This window comes from Nicotiana tomentosiformis, chromosome 11 (assembly GCF_000390325.3).
Source record: "Nicotiana tomentosiformis chromosome 11, ASM39032v3, whole genome shotgun sequence".
Lineage (NCBI taxonomy): Eukaryota > Viridiplantae > Streptophyta > Magnoliopsida > Solanales > Solanaceae > Nicotiana > Nicotiana tomentosiformis.
In genome coordinates, this window is record NC_090822.1 from 115,956,636 (window position 1) to 115,976,631 (window position 19,996).

The following is a 19,996-nucleotide window of genomic DNA, read 5'->3' on the forward strand; positions in this document are numbered from 1 at the left end:
TAGAAAACTATTACATGTGTTGAATAACAGAGTGATCACCCTTGTCCCCAAAAGGTACACATGCAGACTCTGTAGGTGATTATAGACCTAAAGCTTGTTGCAATACTGTCTACAAGGTTATATCAAAGATGTTGTGCCTGAGATTATGGAAAATGTTGCTTGAAATAATCTCAGCAAATCAAAGTGCGTTTGTAGAAGGAAGGTCTATTGCTCAAAACATTCTAATTTGTGAGGATTTAGTACGACTCTATAACAAGAAGAACACTACCAAAAGCTTCCTTATAAAAATTGATCTCAAGAAAGCTTATGACTCGGTGGAATGGGAATTTGTAGAAGATATGTTGTATGTACTGAACTTTCCTTGCAAATTCATTCGTTGGATAATGACATGCATTACAACAACACAATATACAATTGCTATCAATGGTGGCATATATGGAAACATTACAGGGAAGAAAGGACTAAGACAAGGTGGCATAGTGGCTATAGCTGGAAAAAAGGGGCTATGGAGGACTGGCCTTGGAGAGGGTGAGTATGCAATGGAATGAACATGCCTAAGCACAACTTCATTTGTTGGCTAGCAGCACACAAGCGACTCCTGATAAAGGATAGACTGAAGCATATGGTCATTAGACAATTTATGTGTGATATGTGGTAATGAAGAGGAAACAATTAAACACCTATTTTTCAAATGTCAATTATCGAAAGAATACTTGGGAGATATCATGAGATGGCTGAATATTGGCGCAACTAACACAGACTTTCGAGGACTAGACAGAAAGATGACAAGGTAAATTAAAGGAAAAATGTGCAGGGCATTTGTGCTAGCAACATTAGCGGTTGTGGTGTACTATATATGGAAAGAAAGAAATATAGCATTGTGGGAACAAAAGGTCCTAAGGCCCGGGCACCTATGCAGCCAGATAAAGCAGGTTTGCAAGCACAAAGTTTATAAAGTATTGGGAAGAAAACACTCAAGTTAGGACAAAGCTTGGATTGAAACACTCTATAGATAAAGAATGTATAGGTGAGAATTGTATATATGTGGATAGAAAGTAGGAAAATAGGAATAGAAACATACCATTAGAGAGGAGGGCTATGATGCATATGTAAACCTAATTTGTAAGTGTAGGTCAGGTTATAAATAAAATCTTTTCTGCTTCACCAAAAAAAAAAAAAAAAGATCTGAGATTTAGAATTGATTTAAGCCTACTATTTTCCCTTAAATTATTCCACTCAAATAAAAATTACTATTAATAACCTGGATTACTAGTCACCGAGGGTCCCACCAAAGTGGAGCTGCTCGCCTAGTAAATTAACTAGTACTCCATCCTTTTAGAATTTAGCATTAAAATATTCCTCGTTTATTATGTGGCGACTAAAACAAAAAATCTCTCAAACATAAAATAGTTGTAATAGAAAGCTATCACACAAAATTCATATATACTTTTCACACAGTGTTTTCTTCACTTTAGTTTAGAAGCATGTGATACAGAAATTAGTAATACAGGAGGATTGTACTATCAAAAATAGTAATATGGAATGTGCTGTGGGGATTAGTAATGTATAGATTAAAGTACAAGTATTATAATATAGAAATTATTTATTATTGGATGTTCTATTTTTGTACCAAAAGTTATTATATATATTAATAAGAATATGCTTTTAATTTTTAAAACAAATGTAATAGGTACTTGTTACGGCATTAAGGGTTATTTTTGCCATTTGATTGGGTTTATTCATGTATTACTAATCATATATCGTATTTCTATTCTACAATCTATCTTGCATGCAAATAACGTACAAATTGCCGCATTACTTATGTGTGGAAAGAAAAATTGAAACTAAATATTATATGTAGTATACTAATGTTAATGTGGAAAATGCAACAATACCAAATATCGGTTGGTGTTTTTGTTCCCAACTTGTGTACCAAACAGTGGCGGAGTCATATGTATGGTTGTCAACTAACACCTCTTTGTATAGCTAGGAAATGTTTTTATGTATATATATTATATATATTATTGTTTTGGACTTATTTGTGAGTTTATTTGTGTTTTGATAGTTAGTGAAAATTTTAGCTCCACGTGTCACTGCATTTATCACAAATTCACAATCACCAACCAAGAATATACTTAAAAAAGAGTGGGAAAAGTGCATTTGTCCTTTTCATGAGCTCGCTTACGTTTGCACGTGTGTTTTTTAGCAGCCATTTATTTCGTCAAAAACCATATGAAAGCTGTAGGAAGTGTTCTAGAAACCTCAAAGAACCCAACATTAATAAAAATAAAAACTCTCTCTTACTTTTCTTCTTTCTTTCCTTCCGCTCGCATCACATGACCCGAAAAATTCCTTAATCCACATGATTGACAAAACGCGGTCTATTTTTATTCACTTTTAGAATACCGGCCATTTTGTTGACTAAACTTAACCAACAAGGAAAATTAAAACAACAATACTACTATTAAATAGTCCTAAAACTGTCATGCATTTGTGAAACACGCAAAAGTCAGAAACAAGCTTTAACTCAAACCTATATATGTGAAGCAAAACCAACCCAAGTGTATCATATATCCTCTTACTTCTAAGTTCTCACATTTCTTTCAAAGTTTCAAACTTAGTATACAAGAAACTCTTTGTATTTTTGTTCTTGATTTCATATTATAACTTTGAATTAATTTTTCAATACAACATGACTGGCATTAAAAGAAGCAGAGAAGAGGACAGGCAAGTGGAAGCAGAAGCCATGGCTAACTGTGCCTTAATGCTATTGTCTCGTTTAAACAACAACAACAACACGACTTCAACAGATCGAGATTATCACAATGATTTCGAATGCAACACTTGCAATAAACGCTTTCCATCTTTTCAAGCTCTTGGCGGCCACCGTGCAAGTCATAAACGGCCAAGATTACTTGCCGGAGAATTTCTTGTGCAATCAAAAAAGAATAAAATGCATGAATGTTCTATTTGTGGTATGGAGTTTTCTTTGGGTCAAGCTTTAGGTGGTCACATGAGACGTCACCGTGATGAAATTAATAATACTTCAGCGGCAGCCGGAAAGACGATGATTCCGATGTTGAAGAAGTCAAATAGCAGCAAGAGAATTTTCTGCGGCTTGGACTTGAACTTAACCCCTGATGTAGATGTTGAACTGAAGTTATGGCCGACGGCACCAGTTTTATCTCCTGTTTTGAGAATCTTTATTTAAGTCCCTTTTCGTAGTTAACCTTTTAGGATTAGCAGAAATTGATTTGCTAATTTTTTTCGGCTTCTGCCCTTGTATATTTCCTGAATATGCCGCACTTTGCGCGGTTGTATAAAAGATAACTAAGCAAATCAAGTTACTTATAAGACCTAATTGGATTTGTTTTTCCAAAATGGAGTTTGATAATTTATACACTTAGAAGAATACTAATTTTATTAAAATTCTTAATTTACGTGAACTAATTCTTCTTTGGATAGATCAGAGTAGGTGCGGGTATCGGTCGGTTCGGTTCGATGTGAATATTATTGGTTCAGTATATCGGTTATCGGTTTATAAATATGCTAAACCAATAACCGAACCGATAAAATATCGGGTATCGGTTTGTCGGTTATCGATCCTTATCGGTTCGGTTATCGGTTTACCCAATAAGAATAAAAAATATCCAAAAATTTCATCTTCTTTTAATAGAAATCGTGATCGTATTGTTGAGAGAAAGGAACTGAATTTTTGCGCTTAAAAAAAAGGTTAAATTTCATTTTTAGAAAAGAAAACTTTTTTTGTATTTGAAAATCTCAATGAATGATCTCAATTTTCAAAGTTATAAGTTAGTAGGAATAAGGAATAAGACATTCGACAATCTAATCTTACTAATTATCTCACTGCGATGGGCATAATTCACAAAAAAAATAATAAAATCATAATCTTGTAAATACTAAAGAATCAGTGCAACAAAAGAAACAAATAGAAAAACTAAAAATTTGAACAATTAATTCTTTAAAGTTTAAAATTAAAAATCTTAACCAAAGAATTAAGATGAGAAATTCAGAAAAATTTAAAACTTACACTAAGGATTAAGGTCTGAAGATAAAGAGTAACTGTCGAGAGAATTGAGAGAATAATTGAATGAAACCGTAAGGTGACTTTATATACTTAGTAGGTAAAATTATAAATTTGTTAAAGCTTATTGGGTTATTGGTTAAACCGTTAATAAATTGGGCAAACTGAGATCCGAACCGATAACCCAATAGTCAAATAATATTAAACCGTTATCAAACTATTTACCCATTAACCCGACATCAATAACCCAACAGTATTTTATCGGTTTGGGCTATCGGTTATACTCTGTATATGCCCAGCCCTAGATCAGAGCTTCTGAAAACTGAAGATAGTATTTACAGTTTTATCATCTAGTGAAGTAGGAGTCAAACTTCAAGATTGTTATTTTTTTCTATTTCTTTTCCAGATAATTTTTTTGTACGGCAAATATAGTAATATGTTAGCAGGTGAAAATAAAAAATTAGTTGTTGACAACTTATCCACATCCCAAATTCATCTGCCATCGAATGATTGGGTTGTTGTCGGGCCACGACACTATGAGTTTATTGAACGCGTATTTGAGGTGCAAAATAGCTCGAAAAATAGCGTTGGTCTTAAAAGTATCATTTGGTCCTAGAATTGCATGCAATTAATTACGGTATTACAATAGTTGGGTGCACTAAGTTTACTTGTGAAATAAAAAAGAAAACAAGAGAATTGGTACTTTTCTTTTCATTATTTTCTTCACGTAAATAACTATATCACAATATGATTGCAGTAACTTGTTCAGAGTCATACTAATGCAGCAACAAATATATAAAACCAATAGAATACATAATAGTGAACTACAAATGTATAATAACGGCGGACTACATGTCATGACCGAGAAAAAAAGAAGTAAAAAAGTCATTAAAGCTTACAAAACATATACGGTATAAAAGAAGAAACATGATCAGAAAAATCAAACTACCGTCTCATCTAAGAAAATTATGTGTAAACTAATCAGTTCACCCTGTTTTCTTACATTGACGGAGTTTCACGTCTGATAAAGTACTCGAATCGCTGCAGTCCAATCATCTATATTACCATTTAACTCGGAAAGAAAATGGTACTCTATTACAATAGAACAATAAAAGATCAAGTTAGAGGTGGTTCAATACATATGTAATGCACAAAATTATATTAAAAATAAGATGAAGCATAGAGATTAGTATGAATTATTGTGCATATTAATCAGATAACGTGGGAAGAAAATTTCAAACAAAGGTACAGAAGTAAGTAAATGAAAATGGCAATGAGTTTTGCATGTAATGAGATGGGATATTTGTGATGAATACAAGCAACAAAACGAAGGACACACCAGCCCAATTGAAACAATTTAATAGGTGCAATATTTATTGATACCTATTTTCTAGGCCCTAGAGTATAGCTTCCGCCTTACCTGGTCTGATACAGAACCACAGATATCATAAAATTTGGTTCAATACAATTGAATAAAACTGTACATTCACGCTGTATACTGGAGTTCACATTGTACATTCACATTGTATACGATGTGCATCGAAAAAATAGCCAGATTTACAAGTAATAATTGAAAAATAGTCACAATTTCAAAAGTAATCGAAATTTAGCTAATTTTCATGTAAAGATAAATTTGAACGAAAACACTGTTCAAAATTCGGAAAATATTCCCGCATAATATACTGGAGTTCAAGTTTTTTACATGTGAACTTCCAGCATAATATACTGGAGTTCCAGCATAATATATTGGTCCAGCATAATATGCTGGAAGTTCATACACATGTGCACCAATCTCCAGTATATTATGCTGGAACTATCCGTATTGCAGCAAAATAGTGATTATTTTTTAATGACTTTGCTCACGCTGATTATTTTTTAATTATCAATCCGAAAATTGGCTAGCCCCAAAAAATTGCACAAATTTAGCAACGGATAATAAAATTATTAAACAAATGAAGGAGATAAGACATGGACAAAGGGGGAAAGTTGGTGCTGAAATACTACTCCCGAGAAATATATATCCTAATACACCAAAAAAAAATGAGTAAGAGAGTAGTATATATCTCATTACCACCCTCAAGTATTGCAAAGCCAGTATATTTAAGAAATGTAAAGAGAAAATTTGAGAAGACCATGATACAACTTCAATGTTGTGCATGTGAGAATTTGAAGAAACATTACAATTGAGTTCATGATTACCAATTACAAAACATCTATTCCGAGAGCGTTTGATTCCTGAGAGCTTTCAAGTTTTTATAATCCTTCTTCACATAATTTTTCTCATGGTTAGCAAATCTCAGAAACCGATTGAAAATAAAAAACAACAAAATAAAAATTTGAAATTAGAAAGATTTTGTGTGAAAAAAAAAAGAATAGAAGAAGTTGTTAAGTTACAACAGAGTTGGTTCTGGAGGCACTACATATTCTTACTGTTGAAGAAGCCTTTCATTACATAAAGACGCAATTTTACTTATGTCTTATGGTCCTTCTCATGCAATATAGATACTGATTAACATTTTGCTCATAGTTTTTTAATTACAAAGCGATCACTTTTGAGGGTTTACCATTTATTTTCCATGAACATCACAACTTTTTATATTATCTTTGATATAACACTCCACCATGGAGGAAGAGCATAGTAAAATAGATACATGCACGTACTTGCTCCGGTATTGTACATACTCAAAACCAAAATACAACCACAAGGGCATCAACAATTCGAGATGTTGATATAACGGATGTGAAGCATCAACAATTTAGGACGTTGATATAATAGATGCCGATTGATAGTTATGTTTTTCCAACAAACTTGTAATATAAGACCATGAAATATTTTTGTAAAAAAAAAAAACTCAAATATAAGAGCATCAAATTTAAAATACTAACCTTGATCAGATTCGGCGTACATGCGGCAAAAAATAGTAACAAAAAAAACTTGTAATATAAGGCCATAAAATGTTTTAAAGAAAAACACAAATATAAGAGCATAAAATTTAAAATACTAACCTTGGTTCAGAGTCTGTGTATGCGGCAAAAAAGAGTAACAAAGACGGGTGTGCAAATTGTAAACTAACTAATAGAGATAATTTAGAAAGAGAAAATATCTCTCTCTCTCTCTCTCTCTCTCTCTCTCTCTCTCTCTCTCTCTATATATATATATATATATATATATATATATATATATATATATATATATATATATATATAAACACGAATATTTTACCCTAAATATTGAACGACCCCAAAATATTAACGGACTTTTATACCCTTAAAGCATTAAATTATTTGTTATAAAGATAATCCCATGTTGGATAAAATAGTAATATGTTGACTTTGCCTAACAGTAGACGTTGAATTTAACTAAAATTTTAGCTAACATGAACTTATATGAACTTCTAATACTAATCTACTTTGACCTTCTATTCGTAAACCTATAATTACACAAATTAGATTCTTTCTCAAAAAGCACTAACTTCATCGTTTCAGAGGGTTATGAGTTTTGAGCTTTGGCACTAAATTTCTGACATGGCTGTTGTATGGTCTGCGTAAACATAGTAAGTGATTTCTTGCAATTGGTATATGAAAACAAGGTTTATTATTGATATGTTGTCATTCTAACTTTAATATTCTATATTTAGTTGTTACGGAGTTTGCTAACCTTGATTTATACAGTTTGCAGTTTAAAAAATAAATTTGATAATTAATATACGATAAAATTGGCTTTATTATTGCAGGTTCCGGTTAGGATCTCATGCTGAACTGAATATGATATGTGAAAAACTGAAACATGATAGTTATTATAATCACATGAATATTAGCAAGCTAAATGTTGAACGACAAAAATATTCTCTAAATATCATCTCATTAAAGGTAAAATGATAAGTTTATAATTAAAATATATTTAAATATAAAATATGTCATTCTTTTTTTAACGAACTAAAAAAATGTGCAATATAAAATGGAACGGAGCAAGTATATTATTCTAAAAATATGAATATGAAAAAGAAATTTAGATACGATCCAATTTTCATATATAAGTTACTCAATATTAGATACTCAAAATCTAGAAATAAGTCCACTTTAACACAAGTATCCAATTTAAAATATTTATAATATTTAACTCAAATTGAACAGTGGATACTCATTAAATAATATTTAATACTTATATAATTAAATAAGAAAGTATATAAAAAGATTATAGCAATATATTTAATATAGGAGTCCAAAAATAAAGACACTCTCATTCTAGTCATAATAATAAAATTAATGAACATAATCCAAAGTAATCAAATTAACAACAAAATTTTGACTATTAGGCGCAGCTAAATATGAAATAGAGTATCCACTTTTACATGTGTTTACCCTTAAAAATATGCACACTCGAAATTTTCAGGTATCTTTTTAATTATGTAACTAACCTTGAGAAGGTAAACAATATTATTTGAGATTATTGTTTATTATTTTCAATACGCATTTCTCGTGCGACGCACGAACATAGAGACTAGTTATATTAAAAGTACGAATGCCCTTAGCGAAATGTCGTTCGTCTTTTTTATCATTTTAAAATAAAGTTCGCATTGGATAAAATAGTAATTTAATTATTTTTTTAATATTTAAGAATAGTCATTTAATTACTTTCCTAATTTATAGGCTTTTAAAATAAAATAAATTTTATGTATTAAATTTTTCTTATTTGCACTATGTGATATACCATATTTGTAAAAGAAAAGAACACCAAAAATATTCAAAGTAGGAAACCTACGCCTTAGAGTTCCTACTTCTAGGAGTCTTTATTCTTTATCATAAAAAGTTAATTAATAATAGCAATATTACTAACTCCACCATATTATCCCCACAAAACTAATATGCAAGGGACGCAGCCACAATTATTCGGTGTTTGGATCAATCGAGCATGTTTGTCTTAATTGCACTTATGTGTATAGTTCTAAATTTTCTTATTCATATAACGAATTATGAAGACTGATGTTTGTTGTAAGTTTCTTATCTGCTTCCCTATCTTATTGGTTTTAAACATTTATCTTGACGCTTAAGTCCCATCTACTTCTATCATTGAGGAGTCCAACCCCTACTCGCAAGATTAAGTTTCCCAAAACCTAAAGCTCTTGGATTTTTTAATCTTTGGAAGCATGGTTATTTGGCTCCAACTTAGTTTTTGGTTTCGAACTTCCAGTGATAACGACATGAACTATATGTTGTAATATCTAGGATTTTGAAAATTTTAATATTTAGGATTTAAAATTAAATTTTATCTTAAAAAATCCTTCCAAAGATTTAACACTTTATAATTAACTAAGATTTTATAAACAATTTTTTATTAGTGGAATTTCATTGAATAATCGTGTTTGCAAAAGAATTTTTTTGCTAAATAAATTTCAATTTGAATAGAAGTCAGTATATTGGACAATTCTTCGTCTCACAAGTAAAGCAGATGTTGGCAGTGATGAGGAAGGGACAGGGAAGAAACCGAAGATGATTTTCATTGATGATACCAAATTTTACTCTGATTCTAACGAAAAAGAAAATTTTTATTTTCCACCAATATCACCTTATTTATTTACAAATTATGAAAGACCAAGATAAAGTACTGACGATTTTGAGAAGAGATAAGAAATATGGTGGAAAATTGAAGCATAAAATTTAGGAAGAGAGGATGCAAATTGAACGATGAAATAATCATTAAATGATAATTAATACTTATACGATTAAATAAGGAAGCATATATAAAAATTATAACAATATATGTAATATAGGAGTCCTAAAATAAAGACACACTCATTTTTGTCATAATAATAAGATTAATGAACATAATCCAATGGAATCAAATTAACAATAAAATTTTGACCATTTAACACAACTAAATATAAAATAGAGTATCCACTTTTAAAACTATTTTTCATTCCAAATTTGATCTTTATCCAAAAAATTATTTTCCAGTAGTCCATAAAAGACGTGTTAATTACTATGATAAATATCATATAAAATTCTTCGTTTTCTATTGCATGATTTTTGTCAAAAGAATTATCAAAGTAATAATGCTCAAATTAGATATAAGTTCATGCATTCTTATAAACTTTATTTAAGTTAAATAAATTATGTCCTTAGCCTTTTTATGAACTTTTTCTTTCTACATTCGGGAGAAACAAACACAAATCAAGAAAAAGAATTACCTAAATTTCCATGTTAAAAAAAATTAGAATTTGGTGAGATTTAAACATAAGCCAACATGCAAGATATTAAAATACAATAAGTTTTACCCGTAAAAGGTAACTGTAATTTTTTGTCGAGATAGTTCTTACTAAAATTAGAATATTTAAATTAAATTCATTAGTTTTAAATATAATATTTTATAGATTTATATTCATGTGATTTTCTAAAATATTATGTTCATTTAGGTAGGTACATGTGCAACGCGCGTACTCAAAAATTAATAATTAAAAAAGGGGTGATAATAACTTAGAAAAGAATTAGTATAGTGGTACCCATGAGTATGGCGTGATAAGAAAGAAAATTTAGGACGCGGCTTTTCAGGTTTCGGTGTAGAGCACTTAAATTGAAAAAATTGAAGGGAAAATAAGAAAATGTAGGAAAAAAGATAAATTCAAATCCCGACTCGTAAGACTTGCCACGTCACTGGGCTATGCCCCTCTCTTATATAAATATACTAGACTAGATGATGGTAGGCTTGTGGCTAGCTCGGGCCCAATCTCAAAAATGAGTATATTTTACACGTTGTTTTTATAAAAAAGTTCTACTTTTTATGTGATTGATTTCTCATATTCCTAGGTTAGTTTCTTGGGTATTTGATAGTAATATACTCATTTCCAGATCTTATTTAGTTATATTAGATCTACTTTAGTTACAAGTTTTATAGGTAATTAAAGAAGTGCATGTTGACTATTTGTGCTTGAGCTAAGGCATAACATTTATCATTCAGTCATGCGAAGAGAAAACGTTTGAGATTGTGAGATAAAGACCTATGAGACTTTGTATATGGTTATACTGATATGCCATATAATTATTTTGATTAGTAATTGGCATGGCTTAAGATTGAAATCTTCTTTATTGCTCCACACTTCCATTTTAATTCCTCGGCGCCCAGTTTGCTTTTATAAAAAGACGTCTGCTTATTTGTGATGTTATTTAAGATTTTAAATTGTGCTTCTCTTTTTAATTCTTGTCTTTCTGATTCAGCTCCGTACAAATTGTAATTTTAAGCTCAAATAATCTTTCTTTATATGAAAACTTAGTTTTATGATTTTGGACCTCACCTTATTAGACATTACTAAATAGTAAATACTAACCGTTATTGGTGAAAGTTCTGAGGGTTAAAGAAACATAAGGATGTATTTGGTCAAGACGTGGTAGAGAACAACTATCTTATAGTAGAACAATATTTTAGTAAAAAAATACCCTATTAAACAATGCCTTGCATGATTATTTAATTAAATGTGGCATGTGCAAGAACAGTAAAAGATATTGTAAGGACCAAAAGGTTTCCATATATCAATTATTCAGTGGAAATATCTACAACAGGATTTTCAACATATTAATCTCGGTGGAATGCCTACAACATATTCTCCTAAGTATCAATAATGAACTTCATTCAGTTGCATATTTCTGCCATAAAAGCTTCATCTCAGTTGTTAGCGAATTTTCTAATCAAGCAAGCTTGCGGCCAACATATATTTACATGACGGATAAACAGTTTTTCGGAGAAGAAATTAAAAAGGTGAATGAGCATACTCCAATTTGGCTCCGATTTTAAAAGCTAAATGAATGTATGCATGCATCTCTTTCTGTTAGTATTTTTACTTTCACTCTCATAATTACGTCTTTAGTAATAAATAATTTTGGTTATTTCAAAAAATAAATAGTTGTTATTTTTATTTTACTCTTTTTCAAATTTTATAAAACAAAAATAATTCTTATTTGAGTTACAGAGAAATTGCCATACTAATAAAATCATTTTGACTTGGAGATATAAGTTTAAGGTACTTGTTAAATCTGGCGATTAATGATAATCCAATCACAACGATTAGATCACAAATTTTTGTGTACCATTTTTTTTTTTTTGAAATAATTGTACGTAATTGTTGAGTTTTAAATTCAAGAATTTTTAAATTAAAAAAAAGGAGGGCGCTAGACTAACATAGAAAAGCAATACGCCACTACTATGACATCAGTTGTACAATTTTAAACTGAGTGACCCCACCATAATCAATGAACATGTGCCCTCAAATAAAAAGTGGTGATTCCTTTTTAGTAATTCATAAGGTCCAAATATTAAGGCAGTGAGAACAGCTCTCTTAAGCATGCTAAACCTATGAAATGTCAGAAGTACCCTTAGATGCCAGGCAGACGTATTATCCAGGTGCTTGCTAACTCCCTCTTATAAGATAGTAGAATATAGATTCCATTTATTCTTTCACACAACATGGTATCATTTATCTTAGTTATGTCCTTAAAATGTTCCCTTAGGTTTTTTCATGAGATAAGCACGTGATATTGCGGGACTCAAACTTAAAATCTCCTCTTTAATATCATGTTGAAGTGTGTGAATTTTTAGACGGTCAGGCACACTTCCACAACTTTAAACTAGAAGAGATTTTTTTTTATAACAGTACAGATAACAACATTTATCAATACTAGAAAAAAGAGAAAAAATCAGAAACATAATGGGAAAACAGAGAATTCCAGCAGAAAACAGAGAGAACTTAAAAATTACAAAGTGTTTGCTTCATTTTTTTTTATTAAAACCATCCACCAAGGTTTTTACCTCCCGTGGTGGAGGGGGGTTTGGCATTGACCCTACCTTCAATTAAAATCTCAAAATTTAATACAACAAGAGGAAGACATAATACCTTACCTTCGATAATACCAATTAGCCTACCTAGAAAAGTGAAGTGCTTGGATTGGACGCAGCCAATCAATAGTCAAGAGAATAAAACATGTAACAAAGTTGCTATTAGCTAAAGAAGCTATAGTGTTATAACAATAACTGTCATCGAGATTACGACAGCTTAATGAAGTCTTTATTTGGATTAGAGGAGCTAAGTGTACTAGGATCAGCTTGTAGAGTTCTGGATAGAAATATGGCGCTAACATCATGGTGGTTCATAAAATCAACCTCTGTGTTTGGCGACTCTTATTCTAAAACAAGGGAGATTAAACTTATCCATTCACAGAGTGCCTCTGGCATCATTAGGAGATTGACTTTCCTGAACATATAGGATATGCTGGCTGGGGTTGGTAGCATGCTTGGCTAAGGCATCTGCCACCATATTCCCTTCTCTAAAATAGTAAGAATTTTGTATGTTGTGACTTCTTACCACTATCTTGATCTCTTCAATATCATTGTAAAGATTCCAAGGAGAGTTAACTTTCCCTGAATCATATGAACTTCTAGTAAGGAATCTAATTTAAGGCTAAAATTAAAGATGTTGTTCGCACAACACCATTCTACACCAAAAAAAGCAGCTTGTACCTCTGAAAAATTGTTAGTTGAGAATTGAATGGGTTTGGCAAAGGCCATAACTATATCTCCGTTTCTTCTCCTAACAATTCCACCTGCCCCAACTTTAGCCACGTTAATCTTGTTGTTGCTGTCTGTATTGAGAATGAAAGAGTTGTCGAGGGGGCTATTCCACTGTATCATTCTGCTGGTGAGCCTTGGCTTGTAATTGAGTGCTAAATTGCACACTTTGTTCCAATCCCAAAAGCTATCTATGTTCCTTAATTTTGTCTTTTAACTTTTTAATTTGGTGCTTCCCAATTTTAAATTAGTATAGATAATCAATATTTTTATTTTTAAGAACATTTAATATCGAAGAGTAAAATGGGAAAAAAGCAATTAATTATACCTTAATTTTCTAAACAATAATTATTATGGACTAAATGTATTTAGTAACCGCAACAACCTACCATAACAGTGGCGGAGCCATATTGAACCAAGAGGTGTCGAGCGATACCTCTTCGTCGGAAATTATACTATATTGCTAGATAAATTTTTTTTATTTTATATATATTTATTATACGTTAACTTCCATTAATTTTTTGATATATCTAATTATTTATATTTTGATACCTTTTAATAAAAATTCTAGCTCCGCCACTGAATAAAGTACTCAATAATGAGACGGAAAACGCCATCCTTTCCCTTTTAAGCCTTAATTAAAATAGAAGAGGAGAAAAGAACGTTGTCTTTTTCGAGCTATGTTTGCAAGTGTCAAATTGATGAAAGCTCGTGGAAGTGTTCTAGAAACCTCCACGAATCCAACGTATACGCTCTTACAATTCCTATTCACACGCGTCAGCAATAACCAAATGCTGACTTCAAATGATGAATTTCCATCTCACCACATCCTCCACTTGTAAACTAACTGTATTTCTTTGACTAACTTTTTTTCGTTTGACTAACTTAACCATCACGTTATCAGAAACGTGCAAGCTTGGGCTCAAACCTATATATAGGTGAAGCAAAACAACCCAAGTGTATCATAAACCTCTTACTTCTAATTAAGTTCTCACATTTCTCTCAAAGTTCCAAACTTAGTATACAAAAAGAAATCTTTGTATCTTCATTCTTGATTCCATCAATATGACAGCCATTAAAAGAAGCAGAGAAGACGATATGCAAGTGGAAGCAGAAGCCATGGCTAACTGCGCCTTAATGCTATTGTCTCGTTTAAACAACAACAACACAACTTCAACAGATCGAGATTATGACAATGGTTTCGAATGCAAGACTTGCAATAAACGGTTCCCATCTTTTCAAGCGCTCGGCGGCCACCGTGCAAGTCATAAACGGCCAAAATTACTCGCCGGAGCCGGAGAGTTTCTTGTGCAATCCAAAAAGAATAAAATGCATGAATGTTCTATTTGTGGTATGGAGTTCTCTTTGGGTCAAGCCTTAGGTGGACACATGAGGCGTCATCGTGATGAAATCAATAAAACCTCGACGGTAGCCGGAAAGACGATGATTCCGGTCGTCGGAAAGAAGATAATACCGGTGTTGAAGAAGTCAAATAGCAGCAAGAGAATTTTCTGTGGCTTGGACTTGAACTTAACCCCTGATATAGATGTTGATTTGAAGCTATGGCCGACGGCACCCGTTTCATCTCCGATTTTGCGATGTTTTTTTTAAGTCCCCTCCATTGTTGTTCTTGTAGGATTAGGAGAAGCTAAGATGTAGTTGATTTGTTAATTCTTTTTGAGATGTACCCTTTGTATATTTCCTTATTTCCATTGATTCTTTCACATAACATGGTATCAAAACATAAATTTATTTATCATTTATCTATTTATTTATGTCCTTAATGTTCCCTCACGTATCAATCTGATTCTTTTTCCATAAAGCAAGTACGTGGTACTATTTGTTTATATGATATAGCAAGAACTCAAAACCTTTTTGATATCATATTAAAGTGTGCGTTTTGGATGAGGTGGTCGCGCAGACTTCCATTTATAGCTTCAAACTAGAAAAGATTTTTATTACAATAGTAAGGATATATAACTAGTAGAAAGAAATTTCACCAAAAAATGAATTAACTAGTTATCAATAACTTCAAGGAAAGATAAAAAGTTAGGAAAAGCCAAAGAATTGTTCCAACTCTGATAAATCTTGGGGAGGTGAATGCTTCAGGAGCTATGATAGCGACAGAAGCAAAAGGGCTAAGCTGACATATTCCAGCAGAAAATAAAGAGATTTCAAAAATCAGAAAGTCGTGTGTTTTTCATTGGCTTCCTATAGCAAGAGATCACATAAGGTTTTTGTTATTTATTTTTTATTGGTTACATTATTTAGTTCATATGATCTTTATTTATACACAATAACTTAGTTCATATGATCTTTATTTATACACAATAACTGCACCTAATCAACTAATACTATCCCACATTAGGGAAATTTAAAAAATTCTCAACTGCTAATTAACTGAATATTGTTTCGTTTTATTTATTTGTTGCAACCCTTTTTGTCAAGCGTATGAAAGCTGTGTTGGGGAAGTGTTCTAGAAACCTCAACGAAATAAACCTGAAAATATTCCCACTCGCATCAATTACTCAAACGCGGCAAGTCAGCAATCTCAACTGCTCAATTCAAACTTATATTTCTTTATATATATATATATATATATCTGTTAGTAAACTGTATTTATAAAATAATTTTGGAGAAGAAAACAACGTATAAACAGTAATGTAGAAGAAGTAGAAATTAATCCGAGCCCATTGAATTCACAGTGTTTCCCTAAGGAACTTAATCCCTCCTGGTACATGAGGTTGTGGATTATTTCCTCCCAGGATAGAACGGATTATACACTGGTATAGCGGTGCTTCAAACACCAGTATTTCAACGAACACAAATGGCGGCAGCAAATCACACTTACATTGTTTGTTTTATAAGAAAATAATCCAGAAAGGAAGAGGAGAATTCAGAAATTTCGTAAGCAAAATCTGAGGGAATGGTCTGCTATTATAGCCAACGTGTTGAGTTCAAACAAAGAGGTGCAATTCTTCAGAATATCTGTTATGATTGTTCACGTAAAACAACCATTACGTAAATGACTATTTACGCAAAATAAAACGGGAAATCAAAACGCAGAAGAAAATTAATTTACCGTTAAAAAATAGCTAATTTGGATTAAAATAATATTAAGTTAATTTTAATATTAACAAATAAATTTGATCCAAAAAATTAATCATTTGACCAAATCCAAATCCATATCTGAAGTCGAAGCTGAAGCCGAGTCGAGCGAGCGATGACGACGACGGCGCGAGGCTTGCCTTCTTCTTAACTCTTTAAGAGCTAGAAGATGAGTAATTATATATATACCCATCAAAAGTCTTTTCTTCCTCCAATATGGGACAATGTCCCTTTGTCAAGGAGGAAAAATCAAATTTATATTTTCCCCTCCATTTCCCATTCACCCTCTTTTAAGCTAAATTAAGCTTAAAACCCAACAACCCCCCACATGAATGGGGAATGGCTATATCACGGAAATATGCATGAAAAAACATGTGATTCGCAAGCAAGGATTAATCGCATCTGGATAATTAGGTTTCCCTTTGAACTTTCCGTAGTGAACTTATGTTGGATATACTCGATCAATCGGTAGATTTGATATCTTTGAACCGTCGAACTTTTGTGTATACCTAGACAACCATAAGTTACACAATCAATCCTTAACTGTCTTTGGTTTTCATTGTTGTGTTCGTTTCAGCCATGAACACCGCTTAGTTTCATAAGTGCGTAGAGAACTGGCCTTACAAAATTCTCCTTGAAACGACTAACACTTCACACTTACATAGGTGATTCCTAAACATGTCATCCTGTAGATACACTATTTGATACACCCCGTATCAAATTTAAAAACTATTAAAAAGCCTTAATGCTTTATCTTTGGTACTAAACATTGTCTCATCATGAGAATGGACCAAAATTTTAGTTGACAATGTTGAACCGTCATTAATGACTTTGTTTGATCTCCTTGAACCTAGATCTTGGGATCTCCAATCTTCTAGGTAGAGTTACCACCACAATGACTTGTCCTCAGCCATAGTCTCATTCCCCTCGATGATTTCTCAACTACCTCTCTAGTTAGGCCTTTCGTAAGTGGATCCAATACATTATCGCTTGACTTTACGTAGTCAATCGTGATAATTCCTCTAGAAAGTAGCTTCCTAACGGTTTTATATCATCATCGTATGTGACGAGATTTACCTTTATACATAACGCTCCCAGCCCTTCCAATTGCCACTTGAATATTGCAATGTATACATATTGGGGCTAATGGTTTGGGCCAAAATGGAATATCTTCCAAAAAATTTTGAAGTCATTCAGCTTCTTCACCGGCTTTATCTAAGGCTATAAACTCAGCCTCCATTGTAGAGCGGGCATTGGACAACTTCCAAGATATCGCTCCTCCACCAATAGTGAATATATATCCACTTGTAGACTTAGAATTAGTTGAACCGGTGATCCAATTTGCATTATAGTATCCCTCAATCACAGCAGGATATTTATTGTAGTGCAAAGCAAAGTCCTGGGTATGTTCTAAATATCCCATAAATTATTTCATTGCCATCCAATGAGATTGACCTGGATTACTTGTGTATCGACTCGATTTACTTATAGCACAAACTATATCTGGTCGTGTATAATTCATGATATACATTAAACATCCCAACACACGAGCATAATCCAATTGTCATATGCTTTGGCCTTTGTTCTTTGCTAGTGCAAGATTCACGTCAATTGGAGTCTTGCAACTTTAAAATCTAAGTGCTTGAATTTTTCAAGTAATGTTTTAATATAATAAGATTGTAACAATGCCAGACCTTGAGGAGTCTCATGGATCTTAATACCCAGAGTTAAATCGGCAACTCCCAAGTCCTTCATATTAAACTTGCTAGTTAGCATACACTTAGTCGCATTTATGTTGGCAATGTCATTACTTTTTTTTATTATTAAAAGACCACCATTTTGGTGGGGGGTTAGGCAGACCCCTACCTATAGATTAATAAACCAAAATGAGAAACATACAACAAAAGGAACCAAATGCCTATGTTCCTCTGTGAATTAGAAAGGACTGGACATGCCCAATCGAATATAAGTTAACACCAAAAAAAGTAGTACTACTATGATTGCAGGAAGTGAGTCTTCCATATACATGTGCTTCTATGAAAAACACAACATATATAGGATTATCATCCTACCCCATCTAGTCGCAGGTTCTTCATTTTTGATCTTTTGAATCTAAATGAAGGCATTTGCCTCCTATCCATTTGATATACCCCAACAGTCTCCCTAGGTAGATCTTGGACGTTGAGGAAGATGGTAGCAATAGGTAGAATATCCAATGTAGCACCATATTTTGATAGTGTGTATGCCACTGAATTTCCTTCTCTATAGCAATGTTGGACTTCAATTCGATGACTCTGAATAATCTTTTTCATCTTTAAAATATCATCATGAATCTCCCAAAAAGTTGAAGAAGATCCATTAAGCATATTAACAATCAATAAAGAGTCAATTTCTAGAATTACATTGTGAATCCTATTGAAGGCAATCCACTCAATTCCAAAAAGTGCAGCTTGTGTTTCAGTCGTATTGTTAGTGCAGAAGTGAAGCGCCTTGGCATAGCAATGTCATTACTTATTATCAGCATATCATCCATATATAAGCAAACAATGACTATGTGATTTGGAATATTTTTAATGTACACACACTTATCACATTCATTTATCTTAAAACCATTTAACAACATTTATTGGTCAAATTTTGCATGCCATTGTTTGGGTACTTATTTTAGTCCGTAAAGGGACTTAACAAGTCTACATGCCATTTTTTTTTTCATGGAACCACAAACCCTTTTGGTTATTTCATATAGATTTCTTCCTCCAAATATCCATTTAAGAAGACCGTATTAACGTCCATTTGATGAATTTCAAGAGCATAAACTACAGCTAATGCTACTAATGTTCATATGGACGTAATTCTTGTAACTGGAGAGTATTTATAAAAATAGTCAAGACCTTCTCGTTGTCTATACCCTTTGACCGCAAGTCTTGCCTTATATTTATCAATAGTGCCATCATCTTTCATTTTCCTCTTAAAAATCCATTTAGAACCCAACGGTTTATTTCCAAGAGGAAGATCAACCAATTCCCATGTATGGTTGTTCAATATAGATTCTATTTCACTATTGACTGCCTCCTTCCAAAATAATGATTCTAAAGAAGACATATCTTCTTTAAATGTTCAAGGCTCATTTTCCAATAAGAAAGTCACAAAATTTGGTCCAAATAAAGTAGACATTCTTTGACGTTTACTACGTCTTGGATCCTCCTGATTAGACGTACTTTCTTTTGTTTCTTCCCGAGGTCGTTTAGATCCTTCACTAATCGACTCACATTTCTTTTTATACGGATATA

At 32.2% G+C, this 19,996-nt stretch overlaps 2 protein-coding genes across 2 annotated transcripts; both read left to right on the forward strand.

Annotated features, from left to right (window-relative positions):
- Positions 1-2,559: 2,559 nt before the first annotated feature.
- On the forward strand, positions 2,560-3,381 carry LOC104119077 (zinc finger protein ZAT12-like). Its single transcript, XM_009630486.4, has one exon. The coding sequence runs from the start codon at positions 2,693-2,695 to the stop codon at positions 3,209-3,211; it is 519 nt and encodes a 172-aa protein (XP_009628781.1). The 5' UTR covers positions 2,560-2,692; the 3' UTR covers positions 3,212-3,381.
- An 11,171-nt stretch (positions 3,382-14,552) lies between these two features.
- Positions 14,553-15,373, forward strand: LOC104119078 (zinc finger protein ZAT12-like). Its single transcript, XM_009630487.4, has one exon. It carries the CDS (start codon positions 14,664-14,666, stop codon positions 15,207-15,209), a length of 546 nt encoding a protein of 181 aa, XP_009628782.1. The 5' UTR covers positions 14,553-14,663; the 3' UTR covers positions 15,210-15,373.
- The last annotated feature ends 4,623 nt before the right edge of the window (positions 15,374-19,996 follow it).

What these genes read in the sequence shown, in the direction of transcription:
- LOC104119077 (XM_009630486.4), top strand. Translation starts at nt 2,693, where the DNA reads ATGACTGGCATTAAAAGAAGCAGAGAAGAGGACAGGCAAGTGGAAGCA.
- LOC104119078 (XM_009630487.4), top strand. Translation starts at nt 14,664, where the DNA reads ATGACAGCCATTAAAAGAAGCAGAGAAGACGATATGCAAGTGGAAGCA.